Raw genomic sequence first — 12,780 nt, forward strand, 5'->3', positions numbered from 1 at the left:
TTCCCAATGCAGGTACCCAGGGCCAGGGGTGCCTGGTATGGGGTCTGATCCTCTCACTTCTCTATGTCTGTGATGTCCTTCCCACTTGTAGTTAGTCTCACTGGGGGAGCTATGTTCCCAATTACTTCTCTACCTTTCCTACCCCTTTCAACATGACTTTCTACCTAAGATTAAGTGGAAAGTCTATTCTTCCAGAGTTCAGGTCATTTTCACAGTTAGTTGCATAGATGTAGCTGTTATCTCTGTGTGCCCACGGGATGAGATTACAAATAAATCTGACCCTTGGTAGGGCTTGAGAACCACTTCCTTAGAGGTTTCTCCTAAGTTTTTCAGATAATATTTTTTTAAGTTTATTTATTTTGAAAGAGACAGAGACAGCATGAGTGGGCTAGGAGCGTGAGAGAGACAGAGAGAGAGAGAGAGAGAGAGAGAATCTCAAGCAGGCTCCACACTACGTGCAAAGTCCGACACAGAGCTCACAAATTATGAGTTCATGACTTGTGCTGAAACCAAGAGTTGGACGCTTAACTGACTGAGCCACCCAGGTGTCCCCAGGTAATATTTTTTAATGTTTATTTATTTATTTATTTTGAAGGAGAGAGTGCACAAGCATGGGGAGGGGCAGAGAGAGAGGGAGAGAGAGAATCCCAAGCAGGCTCCCTGCTATCAGTGCAGAGCCCAACACAGGCCTTGATCTTATGGTTTGCGAGAACTGTGGGATTATAACCTGAGCTGAAACCAAGAGTCAGTTGCTTAACCAACAGAGCCACCCAGGCACCCCTCAGATAATATTTAAACTTATATTTCTTACAACCATCTAGTCAATCAATAATTATAACCTCCTTAGCACACACATCAATCAGCTAATTTCCCATGTGGGTATAATATGGGATTTTAGTTTGAGATGCTACTAAATCTTTTTTGCAAAAATAATCATGAATGAATGCATGAATGAAAATATTTTTTATAGTTTTTTTAAAGTTTATTTGTTTATTATGATACAGAGAGAGAGCATGTAAGCAGGAGGAGGGGCACAGAAAGAAGGAGAGAGAATCCCAAACAGGCTCCACCTTATCAGCCACAGAGCCCAAGGCATAGCTCAAACCCACAAATCCTGAGATCATGAGCTGAGCCAAAATCAAGAGTCAGATGCTTAACCAACTCAGCCACCCAGGCGCCCATGAGTAAAAATGGTGTTATTCATTAAAAAAATTTTTTTTAATGTTTATTTATTTATTTATTTTTATTTATTTATTTTTCAATGCTTATTTATTTTTGGGACAGAGAGAGACAGAGCATGAACGGGGGAGGGGCAGAGAGAGAGGGAGACACAGAATCGGAAACAGGCTCCAGGCTCTGAGCCATCAGCCCAGAGCCCGACGCGGGGCTCGAACTCACGGACCGTGAGATCGTGACCTGGCTGAAGTAGGACGCTTAACCGACTGCGCCACCCAGGCGCCCCAATTTATTTTTGAGAGAGACAGAGACAGAGAGATAGAGACAGAGAGTGGAGGGGTGGGGGCAGAGAGAGAAGTAGACACAGAATCTGAAGGAGGCTCCAGGCTCTGAGCCGTCAGCACAGAACCCGACGCGGAGCTTGAACTCAGAGACCACGGGATCATGACCTGAGCCAAAGTCAGGCACTCAACCAACTGAGCCACCCAGGCACCCCTGTTTTATTCATTTTTAAATTAAAGTTTAATTTATATACGATAGAAAGGAACAGATACAAATTGCAGAGTTTTAGTTTTAGCGATTATCATATAGCCACCATATGAATTATAGACATTTCCATCTTACCTCTCCAAGAAATTTCCCTTGTGTCCTTTCCTATCCCCACCTTCTCTTCTTATACTCACCAAATCACTGATCTATTTTCTATCACTGTAGATTAGATCCTTTTTCTGGAGTTTCTTATGAGTGAAACTATGCAGTATATGACCATTTGTGTCAAGTTTCTTTCCCTCAGCATAATACCTATGAGATTCATTCACATCATTAAGCATATCAGGAGATTTTTCCTTTTTACTGTTGAGTAGGATTCTATTGTGTGAATATACCACAATTTGTTTATCCATTAATTTGTCAATGAATGTTTGGGTTGATTCCAGTTTGGGGCTATAATGTCTGAAATAATTTTAGTTTTAAAACCCTCATATTTTAATGAAGTTGACTGCATTTATAATTCTTAGTCAAAAGTATTTCCCCTTATCACTGCAAGATATTGTTCTATTGTTGTCTTCCATCAAAGTTGTTGAGAAGTCTGATATCAAGATGATTATTGTATTGTTTATTTATAGGTAATCTATATGTTGTTTTGTTTTCTCTGGAAGATTTTAGAATTTCATTTTTATTTTGATGCTATAAGTTTCCACCAGTGTATTCTATGTTACAAACATTCTGGGAATTTCCTCAACTCTATCATCCGGTTTACTAATTCTCTCTCCAGCTGTGTTTAATCAGCTATTTAACCCACCTATTACCTTTCACATTTTAATGACTTCATTTTTTAATTTCTATAACTACTCTCTGGTTATTTTTCAATATGTTTTTAAATGTCTTTTTATCCATTTTTATGTTTTTAAGTGCTTTTAATTTTTTTCTCATTATAAAATACTTATTTTATAGTTTGTAACTGGCCATTTGTATTATCTGAGGTCTTAGAAGTCTAATTTGACTGTATATTTCTTCTGATGTGTGCTTTTTTGGTGGATTTTCATATGTGTTTAACAATTTTGGATGAGCTCACATTTGGCTGACTTTATCACAGGGAATTCTGGTTGGCCTGGTTTGAAGATATGTCCCTCCAGACAGTTTTTACATTAAATTCTTGCAGCCTATAAGTTTTGCAAGCTCCAGTACTCCATTTATTTAATACATTGGCTAGCAGGAAGCATAAGCTCAAACCCTAAACCAGAGGCAAAGCAGGGTAGAACTTCTTTTTAACTCACATAGATCCCAGGCTAAATAGACACACTTTCTTACTGTCTCTGGGAATATTTTGACTATTTCACATTCTCAATGACAGAGTAGTCTGTTCAGTGTTTTGGTTTCATGCAAACATTTTAGTTTCAACTTCCCACCTGATACAGGGTGAATGCCTCTGCCCACCCATTAAAGTTAAAATCTCTGGCTTATTGAAATTAGCAACCTCATTTTTGCCCCCAACTCTCTCCCATACCAGGTCAGCTTTTAATTATTTTCTTTCAAAGGAGGCCTATAGGAGACTCAGTTGGAGGTAGGAGGGGTCACGTAGAGGTCCTTGAATCTTAACCTTTAGGGGAATACCTACTGTTCCAACCTAGAAGGCTAAGTGATCATCTTATAGAAGCTTCTGACTGGACACCAAATAGTGAAGTCTGATGCTACTTATATAACTGCTTCTTCTGCCTTCACTCATTTTCTATTTGTAGTGAAGTTGTCCTTTACTCTTCCCTTTTCCCTACATTGGTTTTTTGATAGCAGCTGAGCCATTTTTTTACTGTGTGTCTTCCTGGCTCTAGTATATTTACTAAAAATAAATAAATAAATGTGCTGTTTTACATCCCCCAAACCACAAGCAAACAGAATATAAGCAGAATTTGCTTATATTTCATAGCATATAAATACATATATTAGAGATCCATAGTGCCATAATCAAAATTGGCCTCACTTTTGGGGACTCATGGTTTATCCATCTCAGCCCACATCTCTGTTTTTCACAGTATAGCAGCTCCTCTTCAGGCCTCATCTCTCAGAACTATGCATCAGAACAGTAAACCGACCCATTTTCTCACCCCTGGGGACAGCCAATCTGGGAAATAGCCCAAACTAAGAGTCATTGTCCAAATGCCAGCTATGCCCCCTATTTTGGTCAAGGTGATCTTCAGCTTGCTCCTGATGGCTTAAAGCAGAGTCCCACTGCCCCTCTGCCTTCCATCTGGCCTCCCTCCTTGTCTGGCTTGCTTTTAGTAGATTGGGCACTGCCCAGTGTGGGGTGGGCACTGAATATTTGTTTTCCTCAAATGCCAGACAGTGTTTAGTTTGGGTCCAAGAGCTCTCTTGGGCTTCCAAAAATGGGCTTCTCTGGACCCCTGCATATGGTACAGGTCACTGGGGCACCCATGTGGCCACATTGGACTTTGAGCGTGGGTTGCTCATAGTCCTGCTGAACTTTGCAAAGGAAAGGAAAGGTTTTTTTGGTTGTGCTTATGATCTTTGAACCTGTTATCTCAAAGCCATAAACCTAGTCACTAGGCTATAAAAGTAGCTCATTTCAACATGTTCTCCCTGCAGCCTACTCCTTGACATTCAACATTCACCCACACTGAACCAGAAGCTATCACCATGACAAGGGACCAGAATGGAACCTGGGAGATGGAGAGTAATGACAACTTTGAAGGCTACATGAAAGCCCTAGGTAAGGGAGAGGACAGGGATGGAAGGGGGGGGGGTCACTTTGGGAGAACTTTAGTCTGGCCCTCCAGACAGTGCCGTTATGGAGTTCAACAGATCTGTATGTAAGCCTTGCTCCTTATTTGCTAGGTATGTAATAATAGGTATGTCATAGAAATTCTGAAACTCAGATTCCTCATCTGTAAATTGGGAATAATAATAAATGAGATTATGTCTGGAATGTCCTCAATATAATACCTGGCACACAGAAAAGATACATGAATGTGGGGTACACATACACACATACATGCACACATGGAGTAAAATCAAACTTGACAAGATAAATACAGTAGCTCTCCCGCTTTGGATCACCATCTATTAGATAGCCAGTTAGACCTGATATTATCCATGAATGACCCTGCATTGCTCTTGTGGCAGGCTTGTGGTGGGGAAGCAGACAAGGAGTGGCTAAATTTGTTATTCTAGAGAATATGAGACCCACAGAAGGCTAGGAGTGGCTTTTGGCATACAGGTCAAACAACTCACTGCTTACCTGGCTTTTGAACTGGACTCCAAGCCAAAAGCTTGATCAATGTGTGTCCTGAGTTGACTCTCTTGTGGGATCTCTCGTGGGCTGACAGAAATCATAAAACACCTGAAGGAGGAGCTCACTATGTGGGGCAGCTGCCATGGGCCAGGCGCTGGGTAGGGAGCTTTGGCTGCCTGTGCTTATTTCAGGCAACAGCCTGCAACAGCCTCCTCATCACCTTTTCCAGCTTTAGAACTTTCCACATAAGGAGCTCCAGGTTGGAATTTCCCCACTGCTAAGGCTGCACGTGGGGTCAGAGGTCCAATAATCTGGATATGAAGATGGAAGTCTCACCAAGAATGGGAATTGTGGAATTTTCTGTGCCATTAACTTCTAGTTTGATGAACATTTCTTTTTTTAACATTTGTTTATTTTTGAGAGAGAGAGACAGAGCACAAGCACAGGGAAGGGCAGAGAGGGAGGGAGACACAGAATCTGAAGCAGCTCCAGGCTCTGAGCTGTTAGCACAGAGCCCAATGTGGGGCTCGAACTCACAGACTGTAAGATCATGACCTGAGCTGAAGTTGGACAATTAATCAATTGATACTCCATTGAGGAACATTTCTACTCTGTCAGTGAACAAGGAGAGCTACATATTGTGTGATGTATAGAGATTGGAACTTTCTTCATGTACTTTAGACGTGTTTCCAATACAGAATAGCTTTCTTTTCCCTCTTGGCTGTCAGAATTTTACCTCAAAATTGGGGGAGGAGGAGGGAGGCACAAATCTTCCTTCCAGAGCTCCACACCTGTTGTACTGAGGTTAGTGTCCTGAAGAGACAATAGAAATGGAAGATTGAGGGGTGCCTAGGTGGCTCAGTTGTTTAAGTGTCTAACTCTTGGTTTCAGTTCAGGTCATGACCTCACAGTTAGTGAGTTTGAGGCACATCAGGCTCTGTGCTGACAGTGTAGACCCTGCTTGGGATTCTCTCCCTCTCTCTCTGCTCCTCCCCATTTCACTCTTTCTCAAAATAAATAAATAAACCTAAAAAATTGTTTTAAATTAAAAAAAAAAGAAATGGAAGACTGATTCTACACATGGGCAGATTGTCTGGAGCTTAGCTCAGAAGTGTAATTCTGAACAAGATCATGCAGGTGAGGAAACCACACCAGAGGGGCCAGCCCACATAAGGTTTGTTCTCTGACTTTGACCAATTTTTTAACCTTCCAGAACTAGTTTCCTCATCTGCCAGGTAGGAATAATAGTACTATCCATGGGCTGTTTGGCAGTTTCAAGGTCTCAGCCTGTGCTGAACAAGCCAGACTCAGGGAATATAATCAGAAAGCAATTTTGTGTCCTTTGCTGTGTTTTCTTAAATAATAAAGTCCTATGTTACTTCAGGTATAAAACTGAGTCTCAGTTCAGTTTTCAGTTGTGCAGACTGGTCCCTGATGCCCCCTCTCTAGGCTTCAGGTGAGAAGTAAACACCACTATTACCATCCCCTGGAAGCAACTGAGTGGGGCTGCCCCCACAATTTAATCTGCTACAGGCAACCCAGAAGACCTGTACAATTCCCTCACACCTACCCTGCGGAACAGGGGTTGCTTTCCCAACATTGACAAGTCAGGAAACTTGCCCTTTTGAGCATTCAAACCCTTGGCATTTGGGAAGAACATATGTGGAGATTTCTGCAAATCCCCCGATATGGAAATATCACTAAGTATAACTCTATTTCCTACTAAAGAACCATCACTTTCTTAGATTCTAATCCCTCACACCAAGGAGGTGGCTTTCTCTGGGGGACTGGTGGCTGGCTCAGTAGGGAAAGAGAGATTCCTGTTGAGAAGTGGGTCTGGGTGGCAACCTGGCTTTGTCACTAGCCAGCGACTCACTCTACACATCAGCCTTCCCACATGACTCAGCTGCCAGCTTCAGCAGCATCACATGTCACAATAACCTTTGGTTTTATCCCAAATCATCAAAGTTACTAAGTTTTCAGAGACTGAGTGCCAAGGGTCAATGGTACCTCCTCTCCTGCCTTCTTAGGCACCTGGTGTTTCTTGAGGTCTTAGACTTTCTTGACAGCAAGGAAAGCAGCTGGTAAACTCTTGCACCCTAAGGGGTTTGTAGCTTTCCGAGGTCCCCCTGCAGCCTGGATCAGGGGATCAGGGAATGGGGGGAGTGGTCTTTAATTTAAAGGAGAGCCTGAGGAAGGCTTATCTAAAAATGAAGTTCCAGCATTGTGAGAGAATGCTGGCAGAGGTCTGTTAACTACCAAGGAGTGAGGCCAGTAGTGTCCAGACATGGGGAATCACTTGACTTTTCTACCACAGTTCAGACATTAGCCATGGAGGCCAGAGACTGTGCCATCTAAGGCAGAACCAAACCCAGTCTCTGCTCTCAAGGAGCTCAAACTTACGTAGTCAGCCGAGTTATAGCCGTGCACAAACGGTGTTCCTGTTTTCTGCTGCAGTGTGACAAATCACCCCCAAATATAGTGGCTTGAAACAACTACAGTAATTTTATTATTGTCTCTCATGGTTCTGGGGGCTGACCAGGTTTACCTGCTAGGTTCTTGCTAGGGGGCTTTCATTCTGTTGCATGTGGACAATAACTGAAGCTGGAGCCATTTCAAAGGCTTCCCCACTTCTGTGCCTGGCAGTAGGTACTGGCTGGCAGCTGAGGCTTCAGCTGGGCTGTCAATATCTACACGTGGTGTTCCCATGTGGCCTGGGTCTCCTCACAGCATGCTTGCTGTATCCAAAGAGAGAGGAAGTGAAAGCTGAATGGCCTCTTATGATCCAGGCTCAGAAATCTTAGAGCATCACTTCCATTGTAGTCTATTGGTTGAAGTAGTCATGAGCCCACCTACCTCCAAGAGAAGAGTACATAGACCCGTCTCTCAGTGGGAGGAATGTTAAAGCCACATGGCAAGAATAGCTTGTAGGTTGAGAGGTACTGTTGCAGCCATTAAAAAAATGCAATCTATCATCCATGAGACAGTAGGTGATTCCATCCCTTGAACCCACAGCAAGATGTGTGTGTGGGTGGTGAGTGGAGCTACTGGACAATGTCACTGAAGGCTTCCTAAGTCCTGGGTGGGGTTTTGAAGGGAGGAGAGAATGGCTCCACACAGAAATGTAGTCAGGCATTGTTCTGCGGGTATGTGCAAAGGACAGGCCAGTAAGAATGTGGTGTGGGCAGAGGGAACAGAAAAAGTTGTATTGCTAGAGGGTGAAGTGCAAGGAGGGGATTGAACAGAGTCAGAAAGGTAACAGGTCAGATCTTGAATGGGGTGTGCCACCACATGTGGACTTCATCCTACAAGGAGAAGAATTGTCTGCAGAAGAGAGAGAAAGCACCCATGCTCACCCTGACAACCAGGGGTGAATAGATCTGCAGAACTGTCAGAGAACTGAAGAGGTTGTTGCAACGGCCCTGGGAAGATAGTAAGAGCAGTGCCAAGAAGGTAGACAGGGGGATGTCCAGAGTGGGAAATAGACTAGATTTGGTTACTGGGTGGTGACAGGGCAGGGAAGGAGCCTGGAAAATGAAACACCGTAATGTAACTCAGTGAACCATCATGTAAATCAGCAAAGATGTGGACATATAATGGAAGGTTTGTATCCTAAAACTGCTCAGTTAATGTTCAATTTAGACATCTAGGAAATATTTAGTTCACCAATTGTAAATATTGGGGAAAATCCAGTTCTCCTCTTTACTTGGGAAAGAAGGTGGGGCCCATCTCCTATGAAGACCATCTTTTCATTTAAATTAATATGCACAGATTTAAAAGAGCAGAGGCTACTGCAAAAAGTCCTAATGTGTCTCTGGAAAATTCAATCATAAAGGAGGTAAGCTTAAAGGCTGAAGTCGAGCAGCCCTCACCTGAGTTGTCTCTGCCAGGAAAGGTTTCCTGAATACGCACAATGTTCCAAATCCTGTCCTAACGGTTTAAGAGCCACAGTCTACCATCAGAGATGAGCACGTGCCATGATGAGCACCATTCTAGAAATTTATATATATTATTTCATGTAATTTATTCAGTTGCAACAAATGCATTGAGCACCTATGACATGCCAAGAAATGTCCTATGCACTGGTAACATGGTGGTAAATGAGGTGACAAATCCCTCTTACCTGAGGAGTGTACACACTAGTGGCTGTGAGAGAAAATAAAGTAGGTAAGTACTTTAAAGAAAACAAAAAGGACTTGTTGGGTGAACAGTGATGGGTGGTCAGAGAAGGCTGTTTGAGGAGCTGACAGGTGAGCCAAGGCTCGAATGCCGAGAAGCAGCGTCCCGGGTACAGAAGACAGCAGGTGCAGAGGTTCTGGGTGTGTTCAAGAAACACAAAGGTTGATGTGTTGGGAAGTGGAAAACAAAGGGAAGTTTAGACATTGTGGTGGAGGACAATCTACTTTATTTATATTCTTTAAGGATCACTGTGGCTACAGTGTAGAGAATGAATCACTGGAAGGCAAGACTGGAAGTAGGGAGGCCCATCCTAGGAGGCCACTGTGTTGTTCAGGCAAGAAGTAATGGTGGCTTGGGCTAGTAGTGCCCAGGGGTCTGGAGAAGAGAGAACAGGTTCAACATACAGTTTGGAGATAAAGCCAACAGGGCTTTTAGGGGAATGTGAAACCAGAGGATATGGGGGAAATGAAGATGGCCCCAGGCTTAGGGATGAACAATTGGGAAGATGCTGATCCCATAGGCTGAAATAGAGAAGACATGGGGGAGGCGTGAGTTTGGTAAGGGGTACTGGGCAGGGCAGAATGCGCTGACGGTTCTGTTTTGCATATTTTGATTTCACATGCCTGTTACACATCCATTTGGAGTATTAAAATTGGCATATTGACGCAAGATCTAGAGCTCAGGGTATAGTCAGGGATCAAGATGGAAGGAATGTTTTCCATTTCATGGAATGAGGAATCCGAAGCCCAGGGAAGTGAAAGGACCTCCCCAGGGTCATCTGTGGTTGGGAAATGATGTTGCTCAGACAAGAGCCCCGTCTGCCTGCTTCCATCTCTCAAGCTCTTTCCATGGCACTATTCTAGGTACAAGTACTAAGCATGTGGGTAGCAGAGGAGGAGCTCACTGGTAGTCAGAACGCTCAGAAACACTGGGTTACTCAGAGTCCCTGGGTAGAAATTAATTAACAAATGAGGGAGAGGCAAAGGGAGAGGGAGAGGGAGAGAGAGAAAGAAAAAAAATGTCTGATGACCCAAGGAGTTAATTTCACAAAATTTGGATTTCTGCTGGTGGTCCTAAGTCAAAGAAGTTATACACCTTGCCAAAGCCTTTACTTGAAGCAAAGACTGGTTGGACTTTTAAACAGAGAGAGTGCTGGGGGTAGAAAAGCCCCTGTGAAGATAAGCTCAGCCTCTTCCTAGCATCTTCCCCTAGGAGAGCGAGAGCCCCTTCTCCTCTAGGTTGTAATGGCAGCACCTCCACCCTGCCCCCAACCCAGTAGTGAGTACTAGATTATGGGTGGGGAGGTAAACTCGTGCAGGGGGAGCAGGGAGGCATCCCAAGGTCTCCAGCCTGCCTCTGCTGGCTACAAAAGGTTTTAAACATATTTGAGATGCCCATGAGAGAAAGGAAGAGTCAGACACGGGGGCAGCTCACTTTCTCTCTAAATGTGTTATCTGGAGGACGAAATGGTATGAAGATGCGGAGAAGACTGCTCTTGCACCCTTCTCCCCACAGTTGCCTGAGAGGGCTGATGATCTGAGAATGAAGTCCAGGTTTGAAGCCCATCGAAGCTGCCCTTGAAATGGGTCTCAGATTTCACATGATGAATACGTGTGCATCTCTCTCTTTAATTTACAAAGAGTGCCTGCCCTTTTAGCCCGCAACTTTAGCTTTTTGCGCAAGCATATTACAAAGCATTTTAATGGTGAGTAGTATACTCATATTTCAACTTTATGGCTTGCATTGTTCAAAATGCAGTTATGGAAAGTATGCTTTAATAAAGTCACTTCAGTGTTGTTTTCTTCTGCAGGAGCTACAAGCCACATATATTATTCAGAAATAGCTTGCCTTTGGACCTTTTCCTCTGAGATAGAAATTCATTTCACCTGGCTATAAATCAGGCTCGAAGATACCTTTAATCCAGAAAAGCAGATAAAACATACTTGATAACCCTGGTGTTAAAATACCATATCAGGAAAATAATTTTCTCTGCAAAGTACAAAGAGGAAGTGTTTTTATAATCCGTGTGTGTGTGTGTGTGTGTGTATTCTACAGCTGCAGTTGAACCTTTCCTTTTGATTAGAAATATCACGAATCTACCAACAGAACACTTGGTTCCCTTCCCTGGGGTGGAGCAGAGGTGACATGATTAACTAGCCTGTGCAAATGCTAAAGGGTGGCCAAGAGGCCAAGCCATTTTTCAATCTAGAGAAGCAGCAATGCTTGATTCCATTTGCATAGAGCCCCTGATAAGATTCCCCTAGCACTGGTCAGAAAGATTGACGGGGGGTGGTGTTTCCAGGACAAACCAGTTCGATCACCAATAGGCATTTTTAGCTGTGATCTACCTTTCTAGGCAACCAGGGACAAGCAATAATTTTTGTTAGGGGAGCCTTAGTTGTGAACGATAAACGGACTGTATTTGTAGGCAAGCTGTCAGGAGCTCTGTCCCAGCTGGGTCACTCTGAACCCACCACGTAAATTCTCTGTGCCTTGATTTCCACATCCTCTCTGAGGAACACTGCTGTTCTAAATTTCTCAGTAATTCCCAATTCTTCCTTAGTCCTTTTGCCCAGAGCCTTCCCCTTTGTTTCACCTGGTTACCAAGGTCTGTGGTTTTCTTTCTCATCTCCTAACTACGGCTCCAGCACCAGGGTTTAGAACAGCATGGACCTCAGGAGCAAGAGCTAAAGTTGTTTCTATCCACTGGCCAAACTACACAGTGAGGAAACTGGCCCATGTAGACAAATGTGTGGCCAAGCTGGCTAGAATTCCTATGTGACAAGCCAGGCCTATGCTAGTGAGAGAGTAGATAAGCCACCATTCTGACTGTTCCTTCAGAGTCCAGAGCCCTTGGACCGTGGAGCGGAGATGCAGAAACATGAACCAAATATTTCGCCCTGGACTGAATGCTGATCTGGCCACTGTTTCACCTAAACAGGAAAGGTTGAGGGGTAGAGGCCAATGCATCTATTACTACTCAGTACTACTGTGTAAAGCATTTTACCATCATTTTAACAGAAACCTTACATAAATAACCCTACGAGATGAGCATTCTTTCCCCATTTTACTGTGAGAAAACTTAGGCTCAGAAAGGCAAAGTGACTTCATTGAGGTCACATAGCTGGGAAATCTGGACCAGGATTTATACCTGGATTTGACCCTCACTCTTTTATACCAGTAGTTCTGAACTTTAGCAGGCACAGAATCACTTGGAAGTCTTGTAAAAACAAGCAGGTCCCAATCCCCAGGTCTAGTGCAAGCCCTAGAATTTACATTTGTAAGAGGTTCCCAGGTGCTGTGAAGCTGCTGGCCCAGGGACCTCACTGTGAGAACCACTGTCCCAAACTAGGGTGCCTATTAACCAATCCAGAAGTGTTTCTGGTGCATCTACTCTGTGTCCGATCCTGGGGACACAGAGCAAGTAGACAGCATTGTCCTTATCCTCATAGAGGTAAGACTTCAGAGGAAAGAACCATCACCCCCGTGAAAAAGTCAGAGGAAACTATCAGGTAGTGTCTCCTGGCGGTAAAGCTCTGTGGCCTGAAGAACAGATGAGGAAGGAGGCAGGAAAGAGCAGAACAGCAGTAGAGAAGGCAAGGCTGGGGCTGGGTCTTAGGAGATTTGGAGAGCTGGGAGGAGAGGGGCAGAGATTTAGGGGGCAAACGCACAGGGCATAT

At 43.8% G+C, this 12,780-nt stretch overlaps 1 protein-coding gene across 3 annotated transcripts in view; it reads left to right on the forward strand.

Annotated features, from left to right (window-relative positions):
• RBP2 (retinol binding protein 2) overlaps positions 1-12,780 on the forward strand; it is a 68,024-nt gene that overhangs the window by 40,623 nt on the left and 14,621 nt on the right. For all 3 annotated transcript variants that reach the window (XM_043595278.1, XM_043595277.1, XM_043595276.1), the window contains one exon: positions 4,276-4,399. In XM_043595278.1, coding sequence (XP_043451213.1) covers positions 4,327-4,399 — 73 coding nt within the window. In that variant the 5' untranslated portion in view covers positions 4,276-4,326. The remainder of the gene's footprint in view (positions 1-4,275; positions 4,400-12,780) is intronic.

This window comes from Prionailurus bengalensis, chromosome C2 (genome assembly GCF_016509475.1).
Source record: "Prionailurus bengalensis isolate Pbe53 chromosome C2, Fcat_Pben_1.1_paternal_pri, whole genome shotgun sequence".
NCBI classification, from domain to species: Eukaryota; Metazoa; Chordata; class Mammalia; order Carnivora; family Felidae; genus Prionailurus; species Prionailurus bengalensis.